This window comes from Monodelphis domestica, chromosome 8, assembly GCF_027887165.1.
Source record: "Monodelphis domestica isolate mMonDom1 chromosome 8, mMonDom1.pri, whole genome shotgun sequence".
Lineage (NCBI taxonomy): Eukaryota > Metazoa > Chordata > Mammalia > Didelphimorphia > Didelphidae > Monodelphis > Monodelphis domestica.
Window position 1 is genome coordinate 209,713,975 of NC_077234.1, and position 23,431 is coordinate 209,737,405.

A 23,431-nucleotide genomic window follows, 5' to 3' on the forward strand; every position below is an offset into this window, starting at 1 on the left:
TACTTAGGAAAGATTTAGCTTCCTTGGTAAAGCAATGTTTTGAAATACTTTTTTTTAACCCTTATCTTCTGTCCTAGTAAAAACTCTTAAGACAAAGGAGCAAGGGCTGAGAATTGGAGTTAAATGACTTGTCCAAGGTCACACAGGTAGGAAGTGTCTGAGGTCAGATTTGAATCCAGCTCCTCTCAACTCCAGGTCTAGTGCTCTATCCACTGTACCACCTATGTGGCATGCTTTAAAATACTCTTAAAATGAAGGTAAATTAGGCTTAGCTATTCATTTAATAAGGATTCTACATTTTTGTAATAATCACTAATTTATTTTTTAAATTTTATTATTAATTTAATTTATTGCATCCCTCCCCTAATTTTTCCATATTGTTTAGGTGGTACTACGATATGCTTTGGGAGAAGTAGTGTGATATCATCAATGGATAGAGGGGCAGTCTTGTAATTGGGATCAACTGGGCTCAAGTTCTGCCCTTATGCAAACTGGGTATAAGAATATGGGCAGGTTATTTATCCTCTTGGTGTTCCAGACACCTCTCATAGACTAAAAATTGTAGCTAAGATATTGATTTGCATTGATGGAGAAAATTTCAACACTGATGAAATCCCAGATCTGGGGTGGGCATGGGGGATGGTTATAAAACATACTCTACTTGTGAATTCAACCATCTTAGTTTGAAATAACATTTTGTTTCTTTTCTGCATAGCCAATGGGCCCTGGCAAGTTTGTTTTTGAAAATGGATGTGAGCAGCATGGTGAATATGCTATTGACAATCTGGTAAGTTGTATAGTAAAATATAATTAGCATGTTTATAGTTATATACATATATAGTTTTAGTGCAGTTTTAAAGTTAGAAGTAAAATTATTTTAAAACTTGAACAACTTTGGGAAATATTCTATTTTTGTTTTATTTGTGTTCATAAATGTAAAATTAAAATATTGACAATGTCTGCAAATTAAGTGGTTAATATTTAACAGGAAAACATTGGATACTAAAATTTTGAAGATTCAAGTGAATTTTTCATTGTTACTATTGAAATATGAAGGCACTATAAATGACTATAAATTCACTTCAAGGACTTCAAAAAAAAGATACTTCACTTCAAGTATCAACTGTCAAAATATCAAAACATCTTTTCTTTTATTGTTTACATTAAGCATTAAGCAGACAGAAGTGGTGAATAATAAATGTTATCCAGATAATGTTACATTATGTGGAATTAAATTTACCTAATGAGTGTGTTACTTGCATTCTATAATATCTAATTAGTTTGTGTCAATGATCAGAAAATTGGTAAATGTGACTCTGTTGGTACTTTTTTATAGTCTTTTGTTTTTTAATTTAAGTGATAATCATTGTATTCATTCAACAAACATTTATTACATAACTACCTGTGTAGTGCAACAAGGGAGAGCAGCATAGTGGAGATATCTGTCATTGGCATCAAGAAGACCTGAATTCAAGTCTTCTTTGATATTTACTATGTGACCATAGACACAAGTCATTTAACTTCCTACTGCTGCCATGCAACTCTCCAAGACTGAGATTCTTCACTGTTTCTTTGTCATGGATCCCTTTGGCAATCTGGTACAGTCTATAGATCACTTCTTAGAATATTTTCAAGTGCATTAAATAAAATGCATAGGATTACAAAGGAAACAAATTATGTTGAAACACTAAGTAAAATATTTTTTTAAAAAACCAAATTCACAAATAGCAGGCTAACAATCCCTACTTTTAAGAATATAAATTATAGCCAGGAGGCTGCTAATCTGCATTGTTGGAGAGAGATTGAACATTTGGAGCTCTTTCCATCAATGAAATTTTAGGCCAGACAGCATATAATACACTCTACTAAGTATTAAAATGAATAGGATATTGTTCCTGTCCTCAGGGAGTTTATAGTCTACTAGAGGGAAATAATACTCATTTACTCAACAAACACATCCAATGCCTACTATATGCAAAACACTGTGTTTTAAGTACTGGACTTACAAAGAAAAAACATGAAAATGGAATAGTATCTGCCATTAAAGAACTTATGTTCTATTGCTCCCTTATTATTCACCCTCTATTGATTATACTCTACTCCCAATTATCCTTCAGTATTCTACCCCCTCAATATTTTATCCCTACTTTTCTGCCACTGAAAAAGCATAGGAAAAAAAATCTGAAAGCTTCTTGTCCACCTCTCCTTTCACATCTTTACCAGTCATTTCCTCATTTCCTGCACCATTTTAGAGGTAGGTCTTCTTCTGTATTATTTTCCTGTCTATTAAATACTGATTCTTGAATGAGGGCATGAAATTTCTCCCTTGAAATATTAGTTTACTTCCTCTACCTACTTTCCCCCAGATTTCTTCCAATTTAACTTCCAAATTAATTTTTTAAGATTTTAATTAATTTGTTTTTATTATTTTCTTCTTAAATGTTGAATCCCAAATTATCTCCTCTATTCCCACCCCCTCCCACAACCACTGAGAAAGCAAACAATATGATATCAGTTACACATGTGAAATTGAGTAGAATGTATTTCCGTATTAGTCTTTTTTTTAAAGCAAGAATAATAAAGTGAGAAAATCTAATTTGTACTCAGATCAGAGTACATCAGAGTTGATCAGAGTAGCGAAGTCTTTCACCATTGATCATCATTATTACAACATTGTTAATACTGTATACAATGACCTCCTGGTTATCATTTCTTTTTGCATGGTTTCCCATAGGTCTTGCCATGTTCTGAAAACACTACCCTAATCATTTCTATAGGACAATAGTACTTTAACACCAACTGATAAGTAGCACCTTGATTTCAAATATAGATAGATAGATAGATAGATAGATAGATAGATAGATAGATAGATAGATAGATGTGTGTATGTAAATATGTGGGTTTTTTTTTTTCCTTTTCTTTGATCTCTTTGGGATACAGAGCTAGAAATTATATTGCTGGGCCAAAAGATATGCAGAGTTTTATGACTCTCTGAACATAGTTTCAAATTTTTCTCCAGAATGATTAGACTAATTATTTAATCCACAAGCAGTTCATTAGTGTACCTATTTTTCCTTCATCCCTTTCAGAATTTGTCATCTCAATTGACCTTTCTTTATTCAACAGTGATATAGATAATTTTTATATGGCTAGAGATAGTTTTGATTTATTCTTCTGAAAACACTTTGTTGATATCCCTTGAGGGGAATAGCTCTTATTTTTATAAAAATTGATTCATTTCTATGCTCAGTATATATTTGAGAAATGAGACCTTTATCATAGGAACTTCCTGGAAATTTTTTTGATATTTCTTCTTTGACTATTGCACCTTTTAGAAAAATGTAGTTTCCCTAATTATCTCTTCTAATTAGGTCTATTTTTACTTTTACTTTATCTAAGATCTTGATTACTACCCCTCCTTCTTTTTTAATTTAGCTGAAGCTTATTAGATACTGTTCCAGTTCAATATTTTAACTCTGTGTCTTTTGGAAACAACATGTTAGATTCTAGTTTCTAATCCATTCTATTACCCATTTCCATTTTATGGGTAAGCTTATCCAATTTATATTCACAGTTATTATTACTGTGTATTGCCCTCCATCCCGTTTTCTTGTTTCTTCTCTCTTTTTGTTCTGTCCCACTTCATAGGTTTATTTTGCTTTTAACCACTGCCTTTCTTAATCCACCCTCCCCTTGATCACCCTTCATTTCTGTTAACCTTTCTCCTGCTGTTTCTCTATTAAGTAAACTGCATGTCTGAACACAACAAAATGTGTAAATATGTTCTTCCATCTTAATTTATTTAAAAAAAAACATTTAAACCCTAACCTTTCATCTTAAGAATCAATACTGTGTGTTGGTTCTAAGGCAGAAGCGTGGTAAGGCGAGGCAAGAGGTTAAGTGATTTGCCCAGGGTCTTTTGGAAGTGTCTGAGTTCAGATTTGAACCCAGGACCCCCCATCTATAGGCCTGGCTCTCAATCCACTCAGTCACCCAGCTGTCCCTCTTCTTCCATCTTTAGACTGATTCCTATGGCAATGATATTCAAGCATTATCCACTACCTCCTCCATTTTCCTCTCCACTGTGAAAGCTCTTTCTTGCATACTTCTTTTATGTGAGAAAATTTCCCCATTATACCCAATGTATCCCTCTTTCTCACTCCATTTTTTTAAAGATCATTCCAACATAATTGGCTCACATCTGTGCACTCTGTCTATGTAAATTCATTTGAACTACCCTAATAATGGTGAAGTTTTTAGGAGTTACATGAATTATCTTTTAAATCTTTCTGGTACTGGCAGTTTTTTCTGTGATTGTTTATTTATGGTTTGTTCAAGGTCTCAGGTAAACCAAGTGGCCCAGTGAGGAAGCTAGGGAGCACAATGGATAAAGTGCCAAGCATAAAGGCAGGAAGAGTCAGCTTCCTGAATTCAAATCTGGTCTCATACACTTACTATCTGTATGAACCCTAAGCAACTCATTCAACCCTGTTTGTCTCAGTTTCCTCATATATAAAATGAGCCAGAGAAATAAATGGCAAACCACTCCAGTATCTTTGTCACGAAAATCCCAAATAGGGTCACAAAGAGTAACCCATGGCTGAAATGACTCAACAACAAGAAAATTAAAATGTTCTATTTCCTTCTAGGCAATTTGTTTTTATAAATATTCATCCATTTCATATAAATTGTCAGTTTGACATATAGTTGGATGAAAAAACTTCTGATTGTTTTTCTTTATTCTTTATAAATTGAGAATTCACCTTTTTCATTTTTGATATTATTAATTTGATTTCTTTTTTAAATAAATATGTTTAATAACATCTATTTTATTGTTTGACTTTCTTTTCAAAAAACTTGCTTTCAATTACATTTATTAGCTCAATTTTTTTAAACTTTAAATTTTGTTCTCTTTGATTTTCACAATTTCTATGTTGGTGTTTAATTGGAGGTTATTGATTAGCTTATTTTCTACTATTTTTTTAGTTGCGTGTACTATTCATTGAGATACTTTTCCTTTATTTTATTAATTAAAGTGTTCAACTATATAAATTTTCCCATAAGTTCTGTATTGCCTGCTTCCCAAAAATTCTGGTATGTTGTCATTATCTTTAATAAAATAATTGGTTTTTTCTATGATTTATCCTTTGACCCAATTATTCTTTAAAATTTAATTATATAATTTCCTATTAATGTTTTTTCTTTGCTTGAAAGGTACTTCATTGACTGTAATTTTGATTGTATTATGATTGCTAAGATATGTATCCAACAATTCTGATTTTCTGCATTTGTTTGTAAAGTTTTTATCCCTTAATATTTGCTCAATTTTTGTGCTTACCTGCATAACTGAAAAATAGGTATGCCTTTTCTGTTTCCATTTTCCTTTTCTTTTTCATTTCCATTTCCATTCCTTTTCTATTTCTTCAGAGATATATCCTATTTATCTTTTCTAAAATCTCATTCAGGTCCTTCATTTCCTTTTTGTTTATTATAGGTTTGATTTATCTAAGTCTGAGTTGGTAAATTGAAGTACCCTGCTAATTGTTTTACTAAATATTTCTTCCTCTAATTCTTTTGACATTTTCCTTTAAGAATTTGGATCCAATGTAGTTTGGTGCATGTGCACTTAGTATTGGCAGTAATTTGTGGCCTGTGGTACCTTTTAGCAAAATGTATTTTCCCTATCTCTTTTAACTAGGTCTGGTTTTGATTTTGCTTTATCTGGGATCAGGATTGCTACCTTTACTTTTTTTTTAATTAACTTCAGCTGAAGTATAATGGGTTCAGATCCAGCCCCTGATCTTTATTCTGTACCTATCCTTCTATTTGAACTATGTTTCTTGTGAACCAAATTTTGATAGGTGAATTCATCCTATTCATATTCATAGTTATGACTATTCACTGTATATTTCCCTCTATCATGTTCTTTTATACTTTTTCTTTTATTTCTTCTCTGTTACCTCTATAAAAGTTTATTTTACTTCTGACTAATGTTTCCTTTACTCTATCATCCCTCTGTCTTTTAACTCCTTCCCCTTCTATTTCCCTATTGAATAAGATGTATTTCTGTACCCAACTGTGTTCATTTATTGTATTTTTTCCCTCTTTGACCAGTTCAGATGAGAATAAAGGTCATATGTCACCTTTCCTTCCTGATGCTCCTTTCTTGTATATATGTCTCAAAAACCACAAATATGTAAGATAATCCTCCTCGTGCTTCTTCACACTTACACCCTTTCTCAGTGTTTCTTTTTCACATTTGTTTCATTCTTCTTTTGAAATCATCAAAACATGAGTCATTCCTATGTCTTCTATCTAATTAGACAGAGAAAGATCTCAATGATAATAAAGAGTTCTGAACAATATTAAATTTTTATTCTTCTCTTAATTCCTATACTTATATATCAGTTTCTACTCAGCTCTAGATGTTTCATCAAGAATCTTTGTAACTCTTCTATTTTATTAAATATCTATTATGCTTCCCTCTGTGAGATTATATTCAGTTTTTCTGGATGGGTTATTCGTGGCAGTAAGCCCATATTCTTTGCCTTTGGAATATGTTTCAAGCTCTCTACTCCTTTAAAGAGGGCATTGTTAAAGCAAATAACTAAAAGATAATGTTCTTTACTGTAGCATGTGCAACTTTACTTTCATAAAATAAATATTATTGTACCTTGCTAAGTGAAACTTTCTAGAATTAAAAATATGAGCATTTATAAAAGAGAATATCAAATTTTCCCCTTCTAACCTTCTTCCTCTTTCTTCTACCTCTTTCTTTAGAATTATATAAACTCTGTGGCCTCAAAACTCAGTAATGTCATAGATACTATGAAATAAACCACCTAAAAGTTACATTTTTGTTACCTTCCTAAGATTTGGTAACATCAATAAATTTTATAACATCAATAACTTTTTTTAGTGTTACTTTGGAGGAGGGGGAAAGAATTGTTGCCTTTTCCAAACTTGATTTTTACTTTTGTAGATAAAATTATACATATATTTTAACTTAAAACAGGGATCAGAAGAAGAGGAAGTGGAAGACATTTACAAACCTTCTGTTCCAGTATGGAAAGCTAAAAAAATTACTCCATTAACACTCTGGAAACCACCTGTTCTTGAACCGCCAGTATTATCCAAACCATCAACAGTACAAACATCTGCAGGTATTCGATTCATCCAAATTATTAAAGCTAGGGAAATAGTTTTCAAACTTCTCACAAATGCATAAATTCGTATAGCCTTCTATAAAGGGTGTATAATCTTATTTTATATCAATTCTCTAATTTTTCTATCATTATGTTTCACTGGAAAAGTTACTGCTTAACCCCTTACTGATTATTCCAAAGCAGGTGAATGTGACCCAGAAATGAAAGAGGGAAAGGAAGCTAGGTTGCTCAGTAGATAGAGAGCCAGGCCTAGAGATGGAAGAACTTGGGTTCAAATGTGACCTCAACACTTCCTACCTCTGTGACCCTGGGCAAGTTACTTAACTCTAATTGCCTGCCCCTTACCACTCTTCTGCTTGGAAGTGATACTTAGTATTGATTATAAGACAGAAGGGAAGTGGTGGGTTTTTTTTTTAAGAAATGAAAAAGGGAGAATATCTAGAAGGCCCTAAGGATAAAGACAGAGAATAAGGTAGATATGATATCTGAAATTATAATATGTACCAGTGTGAAGAAATAATTCCTCCAGACACAATAATAAAGGAGCAAAATTAATTCTCACTAGCTCTTAAATGTTACATAAATGCTATTATCACTCCAGATATTTTAATATTATGATTTTGAAGTGCAAGGAAATTCCTTTAAGAAAATACTATCACTGTGACAATTGTTACACTGCATTTTTTACATATCACAATTGACCTTCATGAAAAGAAATCGAATTTTCTATGACTTACACAAAGTTGACTCCAAAAAAATCAGTAGGAAATTAAATTACACTAAAGTTTTAGGTTGCCTTTTATCAGGGAAAAAAATAAATTTTGAGAGATTTTTTTTGAGTATGCATCACAACCAATTTCCTTCTGTTTACATAATACTAAATCATTGGCCTTTTAAAGAAATATGTGCTTGTCCATCATAATTTAGAAAACTGATCTGCAAGTCTCAATCATCTATACTAAGATTAGGAATTGGAAAAGGAAATGGCAAACCACTCCGGTATTTTTGCCAAGAAAACCCAGGAGATCCCAAAGAATTGAACGAGGTTAAAATGACTGAACAGCAAAAAATAACAAATATTAGGAAGTATTGGCATCAATATTCAACCAATGCATCTATGAGAAAACACTTATTAAGAACCTACTATGTGCTAAGCACTCTGCTGGACACTGGAAACACAATGACAAAATAAGAAATAGTCTTTGCCTTCAAAAGATCCTACATTACACTGAGGGATACATCAGTTACTTTAGGGAGAAAATAAGGAAAGACAAGTTAGAGATATCTTGGTCTCAGATATTTTGAAGTATTTTTTTTTTGGCCAGGCTTGTCAAAGTATAATATTAGTTCCTACTTTGCTCATGAATTTGGATCCAGAAATTTGACCCAAATTTCCTACCTAAGAAAAGATAACCCATTAACATCTGAGCAAGACATCCAACAAGTCCAAGGGAGCACTGACTTCTCGTAGTTTAGTCTTTTTACATACCCTCAATTATCAAGAGGCTATGTCACAGGCCCCTGGATCAGTGAAGGCTCAGGAACAGTTTCCTTGCTTCTTAGGGGGGAAATTAGCTTAGTTTATATGGTAGAAGCCCTTAAAGATTTTGCTGTTATCACAGTGATGCATACAGCATTCAGAAAAATGTATGATTTTTGTGTCATTATCTGCCTTAAATTTTTTCTTTCCTTAACTTCATGGGTTCATTTTTGTCTTTTTATCTCCAGTACTGAATAGCTGGTAGTGGATTTCTTCCTTAAATGGATTTCAAACTGTCCTTACTATGTGATCATTAAAAACATATTAATGGGGAGAGGGCAGCTGGGTAGCTCAGTGGATTGAGAGCCAGGTCTAGAGATGAGAGGTTCTAGGTTCAAATCTGGCCTCAGAGACTTCCCAGCTGTGTGACCCTGGGCAAGTCATTTAACCCCCAATGCCTAGCCCTTACCACTCTTCTGCTTTAGAGCCAATATACAGTATTGACTCTAAGATGGAATGTAAGGGCTTAAAAAAAAATATTAATGAAGGGCAGAGAGGTGTCTCAGTGGCTAGAGAGCCAGGTATGTCCTAGGTTCAAATCTGGCCTCAGACACTTCCTATCTGTATAACTATGGACAAGTCACCTTAACCCATTTGCCTAGCCCTTACCACCCACCTTGGAAGTAATACTTATTATTAATTCTAAGATGGAAGGTAAGAGATTTTTTTTAAAGGACATATTAATGCATATTCATTTTCTGCTTTTAAAAATAATATACATACTATTTCATGCTTATGTTAACTAAAGCCTTGCTAGGTAATTTAAGAATTTAAAATTGTTTAAAATTAAAATGTTATCTTCTTTACATTTGTTTCACAGAACAAGATGATTCAGACGAACGGTAAAAAAAATACTACTCCAAATTAAAATTAACGGAGCAACAGAAAAGAAAACTGTGTGCCAGGTTTCTAACATCATAATTATCTTTTTTTAATATAGTTTGTTAAATTGGTTTAGATGTGCTAATAAATACTTCAATAATCAGTAGTGTGAGAAATTCTTTGTTGTACATTCCTTAAAATAAAAGGCCCTGGATTATCTACACTGGCATAGTGAATTTAATAGCAAACTTGGAATCAAGAAGACATGAGTTCAAACACTGCCCCTTATACCCACAGTACAATACACTTTCTGGGACTCCTTGCCTAATTCTCACTTGCCCTCACAGTTCAAGTCCTTAGAGAACATCAGACTTCTACAACTCACTGTTCTATGGGTAAGTAACTCAGAGATTCTGGGTTTTTCTAATACTAACATTTATGTGTTTTCTAGCAATTATCAGTCAAACTTAATTAACTACTATAAATGGTATTTGCTAAACAGCTATTGCAAGAATAGTCATAGAAACTCTCTCCTCCCCCAACCTGGAGGAAAACTTTTTCTTTGTACACAAAGGTCTCAAAATTAGAACACAAAGATAGCAAGGCACATATCTAAGGCAAATAAAGTGTTGGGCCTGCATTCAGGAAGACCTGGGTTAAATTCATGCCACAGACCCTTACTGCATGTATGCCCCTAGGTGTAAAGGTAATTTTAGGGTTGTGACTTAATCTAAATTAAATTGGTCACCAGAGAAAATCCCAGATAAAATACCCAAGTCAGTTGGAAATTTATGGTGATTTTAATTAATATAGAGGGAAGGAATTAAGGAGAAGAGAGAGAGAGAGAGGGTATAAGATTTCTTCCACCTGGCCTTTGCCAGGGGGGAGTTCAAAGACCTCCACCACGAAGTCTTTGAAGAAGATTAGAGGCTTTCCCAAGAGGATAGTGTTTGGAAGGTAAAGGAGAAAAGAATCAGCCTAAACTCCGAAAGATCTCAGTGAAGATGCCTCACCTGAAATAGGCTACTAAGCTCCTCCCAGTATAGTATCAAGGAAAACTCACTGCCAAAACCAGACAATAGCTGCTGCCATGCCAAGATGCTGAAACACTCAGCAAGCTGCCGCCAGAGCCACCTCTCTGCGGAAAGAGGCCAGAGAGAGGAAGTGACGCAAAATATATAGATGGTTTTTACATCACTTTCCTGCATCTCATATGTACCAATGGTAGCTTAAGCTTGACTTAGGACAGCCCAGGGATCTGTCAGTTGTTTCTGATTTGTCATTTGCTAGCCCATGTCTGTCATAGGCCATCCTCCTAAATACTTAATCCTTAAGTATGGATTTAGACATTCCTGTTTTTGTTAGACTAAGTAGGGTGGAGTAATCTAAAGTTCACGATCCCCCCTGATGATGATTGGGAGAATGTCTCTCAAATTGATCACTAAACATAATCATCCTGCACCTGCAAATTTTCTAAGTGCAGGTGCATACATAATTTCACCTTCTAAGAGGAAACTACAATAATTAGATAGAAGAGGGAAATAGAAGAAAGACAGGCAGCAAAACCAATGTTTGCTGGGCGCATTGACAAAAACCAATTAGGGGGCAGTCCCCTTTTGGCATAAGAGCATACATTCAAATGAATGTTCAATCAAACTTCAGTTCAATCAACCACACCCAAAGTTCGTTCTGGATCTTCTTGATGTAGTGTAGGTTTTCTGGCATCTTTCTGCAACAGTTTATTCTCTGGATTTAGGAGTTAGCAAGCTTCTTTCATTGAAGATCTTAAACAAAAATTTAAATCTTGGATTTTTATTAAAATACAACCCCCCCCCCAAGTCACTTAACCTCTGTCTTTTCAGTTTGCACATTTGTAAAATAAAGAGCACCTATTTCTCAAGATTGTTGAGAAAGTAAATTGAGATAATATTTGTAAAGCATTTTACAAGTTTAAAGATATAAATGTGATAAAGGGTCAGAAATATGCTAGTAAATATTTCTTATTTAATTTCTTTTTTAATTTTAATTTGATTTATTTAAATTAAATTGATCAAAATAAATGTATATCTAATAATGGGGAAGAGAAATCCAGACAGTATGTACACACTTATAAGTTTAATCTACATTATTAACATTTTCTCCATCACTTTCTTAAGTATAGACAATTAGCAAAATAATAAACCAAGCCCTAATTTGTAGTGTATGACAGTTTCTGAGGCATAAATGCTCACACTGATAATTTTAACAATTGATTCTCATAAGTTCAACCACATCTCTATAAAGGAGTACATTTACCATGGTCACTGGTTCTTTTTCTCCCTTTGTAAAGACCTCACGTTTTCTGAAAGACTCCAAGGGTTGATGCCTTTGTAGATTCCATAACCTATACTTCTCTCCATCCTTTAGAGGTCATGCTTCCTCCTCAGTGTGTCTAGTTTCACCTTAATGTCTCAGCTCCTGATGTAGACTTTGCTATCAACCACTTCTATTCCTGAGATGTCATTATATTTCCATTAACTTCTATGTTCATAAGTAGGAAAGGATAGGTGAGAAAGAAAAATTCCTCTTTCCCATGGCAATTCCTCCTGTGGTGCTCCTTGTTGCTGACTACCACTACCAATGGACTATGATGTCACCATAGATGAATGAATCACTTAATTTCTGCAAAATACATTATTTCTGCAAAACAGGAATAAAATAGCTATAGTGCCTTACAGCATTGTTATAAGGCTGAAATGAGCCTTACAGTAAAGCATTGTGAAGATTTTAAAGTGCCATATCCAACATAATACACTGCTGGTAGAGTTGTGAATTGATTCAACCATTCTGGAAGGCAAATTGGAATTATGCCCAAAGGGCTTTAAACGACTGCCTGCTCTTTCCAGCCACATCACTGCTGGGTTTGGACCCCAAAGACATAATAAGGAAAAATATTTATGCAAAAATATTTACAGAAGCACTCTTTGTAGTGGCAAAAATTGGAAAATGAGGAGGTGTCCATCCATTGGGGAATGGCTGAATAAATTGTGGTATCTGATAGTGATGGAATATTATTGTACTGAAAGGAATGATGAACTGGATGAATTCCATGTGAACTGGAATGACCTCCAGGAACTGATGCAGAGTGAAAGGAACAGAACCAGGAAAACATTCTACACAGAGACTGATACATTGTGGCACAACCAAATGTGACAGACTTTTCTGCTTAGTAGGAATGCAATGATCCAGGACAATCCCAAGGGATCTATGATCCACATCCAAAGAAAGAACTGTGGGAGCAGAAACACAGAAGAAAACCATATGATTGGTCATGTGGTTCAACGGGGATATGATTGGGATTTTAACTTTTAAAAAATCACTCTGTTGCAAATATGAATCTAGAAATGGGTTTTGAACAATGATACATGTATAACCCAGTGGAATTGCTCATGAGCTCCAGGAGGGGAGAGAGTGAAGAAAGGTAGGAAAAATCATGAATCATGTAACCGTGGAAAAAATATTTGCCACATTTATCTATTACTATGATTACTGCTACTACCATGGTATGATTTTTTTGTCTTCCTCTTTTTTCTCTGATGCTCAAGGAAATTCTAAAGTTCAACTCTGGTGCTTCATTGGTTCTTGAAGTGCCAATGACACACAAAGTATAACAGGCCCCACCAAGCTAAAACGACTTCACATATGTGAGCTAATGGAAAGGATCACAACTAAATTTAGAAAGAGTCAACCAGAAAGTTGGCTCCCAGGAATTATTTTAGCTATAGCAATTAATGAAGTTCATGTTAAGAATTAAAAAACTGGACTTCCATTCAAGATGGCAGCTTAGGGAAAGCTAAAGTTCAGATCTCTGGAAACCCTTCCCGACCGATCTCAAGCTCCTAAGGCACCGAAATTCAAAACGATCAACAGCATAGACCCTGGGAATCCTCCTCCTGGACCTGGACCTGGATCAAAAGGTACGGCCCCCCTCAAAAGCCAGAACCCAAGATCACTCAGACCTAAGGGATAGGAGCGCAGAGTCCAAGGCTCCGGGAAGCCGCAGCCCCTTCCCCCGCAGAGAGCAGGGTCCTCTGAAACAACAGCAACCCTCAGGGCCGATGAAACAGCCTCACGGCCAGCTATTCTGAAGGCAACTTCCGGAAAGCAACCCAACCCAGTCCAGTCGAAGGGGCACCTTAGCAGCAGGGAAACAGAGAGAGCCGGGGGAGAGTGTGGCCCCCTGGTCCGACCCTTCCATTCCAGTTCCAGTGAAAGTCATTGCCTTAAGGCATACTCAGTTTAACCCAGGGAAAGCTCATAGAACCAACAGTCTGCCCAGGACTAAAGCCTCTGAACACCAGACAGAGATAAGAAAAGCTAATCCTCCCCATTCAGAGATGGCAAACTCCACAAAAGCACAGAAGCCCCAAAATCCCAAGAAAAATAAGAAGAAAGGGGCGACTTTGGACACATTCTACGGAGCCAAAATACAAAATACAGAGGAGATAGAAGACGATACACAAGAAAATGCTCCGAAACCTTCCAAAGGAAATGGAAACTCTCCACAAACCCATGAAGAATTTGAATCAGAAATGACCAAAAAGATGGAAGCCCTCCGGGAGGAAAAGTGGGAAATAATGCAAAAGAAATTCATGCATCTACAAAACCGGTATGACCAAACTGAAAAGGAAAACCAGACTTTAAAGGCCAGAATCAGGCAACTGGAAGACAACGATCGTGTAAAAGAGCAAGAATTAATAAAGCAAAGCCAAAATACCAAGAAATTAGAAGAGAACATAAAATATCTCACTGACAAGGTGACAGATCTGGAAAATAGAGGGAGAAGAGATAATTTAAGAATAATTGGACTTCCAGAAAAGCCAGAAATAAACACCAAACTGGACATGGTGATAGAAGATATAATCAAAGAAAATTGCCCAGAGATTCTAGAACAAGGGGGTAATACAGCCACTGACAGAGCTCACAGAGCACCTTCTACACTAAACCCCCAAAAGACAACTCCCAGGAATGTAATTGCCAAATTCCAAAGCTCTCAAACAAAAGAAAAAATCCTACAGGAAGCCAGAAAAAGACAATTTAGATATAAAGGAATGCCAATCAGGGTCACACAAAACCTTGCAAGTTCTACTCTGAATGATCATAAGGCATGGAACATGATCTTCAGAAAGGCAAGAGAGCTGGGTCTCCAACCAAGAATCAGCTACCCAGCAAAACTGACTATATACTTCCAAGGGAAAGTATGGGCATTCAACAAAATAGAAGATTTCCAACTTTTTGCAAAGAAAAGACCAGAGCTCTGTGGAAAGTTTGATACCGAAAAACAAAGAGCAAGGAATACCTGAAAAGGTAAATATTAAGGAAAAGGGAAAGGAGAAAAATGTTATCTTCTTCTTTTACTCAAACTCTCTTCTATAAGGACTACATTTATATCAATATATGTATACTAACATGTGGGAAAAATGTAATGTATAAATAGGGGGTAAAGAAAGACCAAATAGAATAATCTTTCTCACACAAAGATTCACATGGGAAGGGGAGGGGAAGAAAACTCCTATAAGAAGGAGAGGAAGAGAGGGTTTTTTACTTAAACCTTAATCTCAGGGAAATCAACTCTGAGAGGGAAGAACATCCACATCCATTGGGATCTTGAATTCTATCTTACCCAACAAGGGTAGGGAGAAGGGAAAACCAAGGGGGGAAGGGGTAGAGGGAAAACAAAAGGGGAGGGAAAGAGAGGGGGGAGGGAGAGGGAACAAAAGGGGAGGGACTAAAAAGGTAAACATATCAAGGGAGGGGATAAGGGGGACGGATTTAAAGTAAATCACTGGACTAAAAGGTAGAGCCGAAGGAAAAAAGGTTAGAATTAGGGAAGGTTATCAAAATGCCAGGGAGTCCACAAGTGACAGTCATAACTTTGAACGTGAATGGGATGAACTCACCCATAAAACGTAGACGAATAGCAGAATGGATTAGAATCCAAAACCCTACCATATGTTGTCTTCAAGAAACACACATGAGGCGGGTTGACACCCACAAGGTCAGAACTAAAGGATGGAGTAAGACCTTCTGGGCCTCAACTGACAGAAAGAAGGCAGGAGTGGTAATCATGATATCTGATAAAGCCAAAGCAAAAATAGACCTGATCAAAAGGGATAGGGAAGGTAACTATATTTTGTTAAAAGGGACTTTAGACAATGAGGAAATATTACTAATCAACATATATGCACCAAATAATATAGCACCCAAATTTCTAATGGAGAAACTAGGAGAATTGAAGGAAGAAATAGACAGTAAAATGATATTAGTGGGAGACTTAAACCAACCATTATCAAATTTAGATAAATCAAATCAAAAAATAAATAAGAAAGAGGTAAAAGAAGTGAATGAAATCTTAGAAAAATTAGAATTAATAGACATATGGAGAAAAATAAATAGGGATAAAAAGGAATACACCTTCTTCTCAGCACCACATGGCACATTCACAAAGATTGACCATACATTAGGTCACAGAAACATGGCACACAAATGCAGAAAAGCAGAAATAATAAATGCAGCCTTTTCAGATCACAAGGCAATAAAAATAATTATCAGTAATGGTACATGGAAAACCAAATCTAAAACCAATTGGAAATTAAACAATATGATACTCCAAAATCGTTTAGTTAAAGAAGAAATCATAGAAACAATTAATAATTTCATCGAGGAAAATGACAATGGCGAGACATCCTTTCAAACCTTTTGGGATGTAGCCAAAGCTGTAATCAGAGGTAAATTCATATCCCTGAATGCTTATATTAACAAACAAGGGAGAGCAGAGATCAATCAATTGGAAATGCAAATGAAAAAACTCGAAAGCGATCAAATTAAAACCCCCCAGCAGAAAACCAAACTAGAAATCCTAAAAATTAAGGGAGAAATTAATAAAATCGAAAGTGATAGAACTATTGATTTAATAGATAAGACAAGAAGCTGGTACTTTGAAAAAACAAACAAAATAGACAAAGTGCTGGTCAATCTAATTTTAAAAAGGAAGGAAGAAAAGCAAATTAACAGCATTAAAGATGAAAAGGGGGACAGCACCTCCGATGAAGAGGAATTTAAGGCAATCATTAGAAATCACTTTGCCCAATTATATGACAATAAATACACCAATTTAGGGGATATGGATGAATATATACAAAAATACAAACTGCCTAGACTAACAGAAGACGAAATAGAATTCTTAAATAATCCCATATCAGAAAATGAAATCCAACAAGCCATCAAAGAACTTCCTAAGAAAAAATCCCCAGGGCCTGATGCATTCACCAGTGAATTCTATCAAACATTCAGAGAACAGTTAATCCCAATACTATACAAACTATTTGACATAATAAGCAAAGAGGGAGTTTTACCAAACTCCTTTTACGACACAAACATGGTACTGATTCCAAAACCAGGCAGGTCAAAAACAGAGAAAGAAAACTATAGACCAATCTCCCTAATGAATATAGATGCAAAAATCTTAAATAGGATTCTAGCAAAAAGACTCCAGCAAGTGATCAGAAGGATCATTCACCATGATCAAGTAGGATTTATACCAGGGATGCAGGGCTGGTTCAATATTAAGAAAACCATCCACATAATTGACCACATCAACAAGCAAACCAGCAAGAACCACATGATTATCTCAATAGATACAGAAAAAGCATTTGATAAAATACAACACCCATTCCTATTAAAAACACTAGAACGCATAGTAATAGAAGGGTCATTCCTAAAAATAATAAACAGTATATATCTCAAACCATCAGCTAATATCATCTGCAATGGGGATAAACTAGACGCATTCCCAATAAGATCAGGAGTGAAACAAGGATGCCCATTATCACCTCTACTATTTGACATTGTACTAGAAACACTAGCAGTAGCAATTAGAGAAGAAAAAGACATTGAAGACATCAAAATAGGCAAGGAGGAGACCAAGTTATCACTTTTTGCAGATGACATGATGGTCTACTTAAAGAATCCTAGAGATTCAACCAAAAAGCTAATTGAAATAATCAACAACTTTAGCAAAGTTGCAGGATACAAAATAAACCCACATAAATTATTAGCATTTCTATATATCTCCAACACAGCTCAGCAGCAAGAACTAGAAAGAGAAATCCCATTCAAAATCACCTTAGACAAAATAAAATACTTAGGAATCTACCTCCTGAGACAAACACAGGAACTATATGAACACAACTACAAAACACTCTCCACAGAACTAAAACTAGACTTAAGCAATTGGAATATGTGACAAGGAAATCACTTTTAAAAGACTGATATATATTAATTTAAGGTCACCAAGGAATTCAGCTATGTAATTCCTAAATGAAAACTCAAGTCAGCCGTCAACCTTTTATGGAGTTTTAATTACAAACAGGAGGTAGAAAGGAATTAGAGATAGAGAGATAGAGGGAGAGAGAAAGGGGAGAGAAGGGAATAGGGCTTAAATACCCCTTCTGTTTAGGCTGGGCCAAAAGGCCCAAGCCCTTAGATAGCTGGGGCAAAGAAAGGAGATCAGTCCCTATTACTCACGTGACCAAAATGGAGAAACAGTCTCAGGGCCCCCACCTTCAGCTTCCTCCAGAGCAAGCTTCTCAGAGCACACACCAACCACTCCGACAAAACTCCTAAAAACACCACCAACCACCTGAGTCTTCAGACCCCTCTCTCTTTAAGGAAACCATCCAAGTTGCCTCCCCTCAGTTCTCCCATCTACCAATCACTGTCCATCAATTTCCCTGTGCCAATGGAGGCTCTAGCTTAACCCAGGACCGCCCAGAGGTCTCTGGCTTTGCACATGTCTGTTGAAGGTCATATTTTCAAATAATTAAATCTTTGATCCTTTGCTACAGCCCTTTCTAAATCCTGTTAACCTGAGTAGGGTAGAGATTGGAATAATTAAATTTTGATCTAGGCTGCAGTTTGAAGTCTAATATACTGAATTATTTCTATATCTGGAGTTTGAATTAGAGACTCAAATCAGTTCCTTGACCTCTCTACTTATTCCTTTGTTCCTAGGGAATTCAGAGAATGCCCCATCCTGAAGAATCTTCCACAGTAAACAGATGGCAAAGACAGATTATGAGGTTCATCTGGCCTAGTAAATAAGACTAGTAAATTTAGACTAGGAGCTTCTGCTAATAGCCAAATCAAGTCCTTGATTCTCCCACTGAGTATTAGAGAAGGACTCCTAACTAGGTAGTACTTGATTTCTCCTAGATGTTGAGGGCATAAGATCAAGTATGTGACTGTCAACCATTACTCAGGGGATTGGGGGGGGGGGGAGTTTTGAGAGTTTGAGAATCCACCACATCTCTATAAAGGTGTACACTTATGGTCACTGGTCACATGGTCTTTTTCTCTCTTCACTTAGTCCTCATGTTTTCCTTAAGTGCAGTTTTCTGAGGGGCCCCTAGAGTTTATGCCTTTGTAGATTGCATGACCTATACTTCTCTCCATCCTTTAGAGGTCATGCGTCCACCTCAATGTGTCTGGTTTGACCTTAATATGTTTCTCAGCCCCATTGGCTATTCATTGATTAGAGAAGACTTTGATGACTGAAGGGTGAGCTTCCAAGTCTGTAATTATAGAAACTCTCAGCTTGACTTAGGGATCTTTGATCACCAAGAGAGATCACTGACCAATTAACTTATTAGTCATTTCCCACCTCATCAGTGAATTGATTTTATTACTGAAAAAAGCCAGTCTCATAATTTTTAGTCATCACACCCCACTGGGAAAAATTAAAGTTGCAGTTTGAATTATGAATGTAAAATGTTTCTAAATATCTAAAACTCTAATTAAACAACAAGAAAACAAAATTAGGAGCTACAGGAAAGAGAATATAAGCATGGAATATAAATAACTATGAGGCTGTTACATTAATCTTCTTTAATGTGGACTGTCTCACAGGTTGCTTTATACTACATTTTTTTAATGTCAAGTGCACATTCTGGATTCTAAATGTCATGCATGAAGGCAACATCTCATATCTCTTATCTTGGTAATTAGCACAGTGCTCTGTATATAGAAGGTAATTCATGATTTGTTGAATTGAGTGAAATTGAATTCATGCCTTATGTGATTAGGACTTGACTAATGTTATGAAACTGAATGTAGAAGGTATATTTTTGAGACCTTTAAAGAAAAATTTAAAAGGACTGAATATAAGAGATGCTGGAGACTTTTAGGTTAAAGATGGGAGAATCAACTTGGTAGGCAAAGGAAGATGATCTTACCTCAGGAATTGAAGTGAGAGTAGGAAGAGGAAATGGAATTTTTTAAATTCCATTAACTAACAACAAATATCCAATATTATCATATTAGCTAACATTTACATACTATTTACTGTGTACCAGGTACTATGCTAAGCTCTCTACAATTATCTCATCTGATTCTCACAACAACCCTGGGCAGTGGGTTTTATTATTATCCCCATTCTACAGATGGGATTAAATAACTTGTCCAGGATCAAGCTAGAAAGTGTCTGAAGCTAGATTCAAAATCAAGTCTTCTTGACTCTTGGCCTGGGGCCCTATCCACTGTGCTCAAGTGAAAAATAATTTATGTATACTGCAAGTACTACATAGTTGGAGATCTTCTGAGAGGAGAGTAATGAAAAAATAAGATTCTCCTAAATATTTAATAGTAGTAATATCTGTTTTGATCATGTTTCATTCTGGTGTTTTGGGTATTTTTAAAATAGTAAAGACTTCTTTCCTTGTCAAGACCTACAAAATTTAACATGTCGAGCTTAACTTGTAATAGTATCTTTTGCATTAATCATTACACAGGAACTTTTAAAAATAGGAAATTAATATTGAAACAAGCATAAACGACATTTAAACATGTACTATCCTGCTTGGAGAAATCCTTGGTTAAAATTCCAATTTAAATAGATATTCATTCAATTACTCTGTATTTAGGTTTACTTGTCCAAAGTAACAGATTCAAAACAGTAGAATACTTAATTACTTTAATATTCCCTTATTTTTAAGTAGGTCACAACATTAAACTTGATCATAACTCCACCATTCCCTGCCTATATGACTTTGGGGAAGTCATTTAACCTCACTAAGCTTCAGTTTCTTCATCTACAAAATGAAGGAGTTGTATTTAATGGCATATATGTTCCCTTCCAGCTCTAAACCTAGGATCTTATAATTTTGCTACATATATAAGCTATAAATGCTCTCTTAGCAACTAAGAGGTAACTTTTAGTTACATATTTCAAAAGTGAATAAAAACACATTAAACAAATACTCATGTTCTCCTAATCTTCCATGTTGCATTTTTGCCAACTCTACTTTTGTAAATACACTTAAAAACTAGTAGAAGTTGTTAGACTAAAGGTCCTTTGGTCAGAATTCTTCATGGCAGCAACTCTATGCCGAACCCTCCTAACCCTATGACAGACCCTAATTCTGTCCAGCTAAGTGAAGAAAGTAAGATGGAAGCAGTAGAAAACCAAGGCCAGAAGACATACTATACATAACACAAAGGGCAACAGGCTAAAAAGGAAGAGAGCAATGGAAGCCGGAAACCCAGCTGGAGGCAGTCCTCTAGGTTATTCGGAACAAGGACCCAGGCTGCTTCACCACCAAAGATCCTTCTTTGTGAGGAGCCTGAACCATTTATCAACAAACCTAATGGTTCTGTATGGCAGCAGAAATGTGCTGAGATTGAAGAATGAGAAAGATGGGCAAGGGATAGGGAATGCAGTAGAAATCACCAAAAGTTTGATATCAAAATCCTATATAAAACTAAGCCTAGGGGCCAGTTAGGTGGCTCAGTGGATTGAGAGCCAGTCCTAGAAATGGGAGGTTCTGGATTCATATCTGGTCTCTGATGTGTCCTAGTGGTATAACTCTATAGACAAGGTCACTTAATCCTCATGGTCTAGCCCTTACCACTTTTATTTACCACTACACAGTATTAATTCTAAGGCAGAAGGTGCAGGCTTAAAAACAGCAACTAAGTCAGATAAACCAGTAGAAAGAAGCATAAAGACAAGGGAAGAAAGTAAATCTTACGAAGAAACCAAAGAACTTTGAACAAATAAAATATATTGGGAAATAGTATTATTCTTTAAGAGAATCCATGGAATCCCCATAGACCATGAATTAATATTAAAAAATCCAGAATTGTTCAAAAGAGAAATAAACATTTTAAAAGAAGAAATTAGTAATTATTTTGATACAGAAATTAGAGCTCTCCATATAGCATTTAAATAAACACACAATTAAGACTAAGAATGGAGTAAGAAAATTGAATATATAATGGAGACTGTTTAAGAGAGAATAACAGATTTGGCCCACAAAAATACTTAAAGAGAAGGAAATCTGGAAAAAATCAAATCAAAAGGCAATAGCATAAAACAATTTTTTTTTATTTTCTTGGGATATGTATCACCCTTAAATTATCTCTAATGCTCAAGAAAATAAGATGGGGAAAACCTCACTTCAAAATACATGGCAAGTGGCCATCAAGGCTTTTCTTGAATGCCTCCAGTGAGAGGAAACCAACCTTTTATTCTCTGAGGCAACTCATTCCACTTTTGAACAACTCAGACTGCAAAGTTTTTTTGTTTTTCATTATATTGAGGCTACTCAGTCTCTCTGCAATTCTACTCTTAGTTGGGTTCTCTGGAGGTTTCCCCAACTCTTCTCTTTTAGATATGAGCGAAGGAGGTCAAATTTAAGTTGATGCATATCACAATCTTCCATCATCATTGTCAGTCATAACATGGAGAAGTTGTAGCATTGTATTTTGCTTCATTTGAATGTATAATGTATAAATTGTAAAGTTCTTTGCATGGAAAGTTAATAGTTCTATAATATGTTATATTTCCCAGCATGTCTCATTTTTATAAACATAAAATAGTAAGATGGTTTTTAAAAAGTGAAATTTTTCAAAACTGGAAATAACAGGAATAGTCATGTATTTTTAATTTCAAATAATAAAATTTAATTTTGAAGCTCTTTTGTATTTTACCATTTCCCAGTTTTAAGAAATGAAATATCTTGTTGTGATGAATAAATGCATAACCAGTTTTGAGAGAAATCACACAACTTAAACTAGAATAAGGAAAGATTACTGAGATATATTAAATAGTAAAAATATAGAAACCCAAAGTGAAAAAGCATTATCTAGAAAATATAATTTAATAAACCATTGGGATTCAAAATGGCTATTATTGACAAAGAAGAAAAACTGTTTGCCTTGTATAAATACCTAAGATACAAACACAATATAACCTAACAAATTGAAACCCCTTAAAAGTTTACATACGCCATATGCTGGTAAGACAAAATCATTATTTTTAAAGAAATTTAATTTTTAATTAGAAAAAAAGTTTTGTGGTTTTTTTTAATCATATCTGTGTGACTGGAAGAATAGCTTTTGTCTTGTCCAAGATTGTTTATAGAATTACTAAGTATAAAAAGCCTAAATCTCTATACCAGGGCTTACTGGGCAGCAGCCTGGTAGTCAAAGAATTGCATATTTGAAACAGCTTCCTTTTTCTTAAAATGTCCTTTCTCCTACATTATTCTGATCTTGAAGGTGCCAGAAAGATTGGAAGCTTACAATTTGAGTAGCTTTGGGAGATTTACATAAATAAAGTTGCCAAAAAAAAATTATCCAAAGTCTGCTATATTGAGACATTTAAAAATAGGTTCTTGCCTTGTGGGAAACATACCCAATATGACATAATGATATGTTATTTGGTGGCAGAATGATACAATGGAAAGAACACTGACTGATTTCAAGAGAGCTCTGTTAAAAACCCACCTTTGAAATTTACTCTGTGATTTGGGACAAATGACTTTATCTCCCTAGGGTTTAGTTTTCTCATGAATAAAATGATTTT

General features: G+C 35.1%; 1 protein-coding gene across 1 annotated transcript in view; it reads left to right on the top strand.

Moving 5' to 3' along the window:
• LOC100012142 (radial spoke head 1 homolog) overlaps positions 1–9,691 on the top strand; it is a 71,557-nt gene extending 61,866 nt beyond the window's left edge. The window contains exons 6-8 of the mRNA XM_007501050.3: positions 716–787; positions 7,016–7,163; positions 9,527–9,691. Of these exons, the coding sequence (XP_007501112.2) occupies positions 716–787; positions 7,016–7,163; positions 9,527–9,552 (246 nt within the window). The 3' untranslated portion in view covers positions 9,553–9,691. The remainder of the gene's footprint in view (positions 1–715; positions 788–7,015; positions 7,164–9,526) is intronic.
• Positions 9,692–23,431: the final 13,740 nt, after the last annotated feature.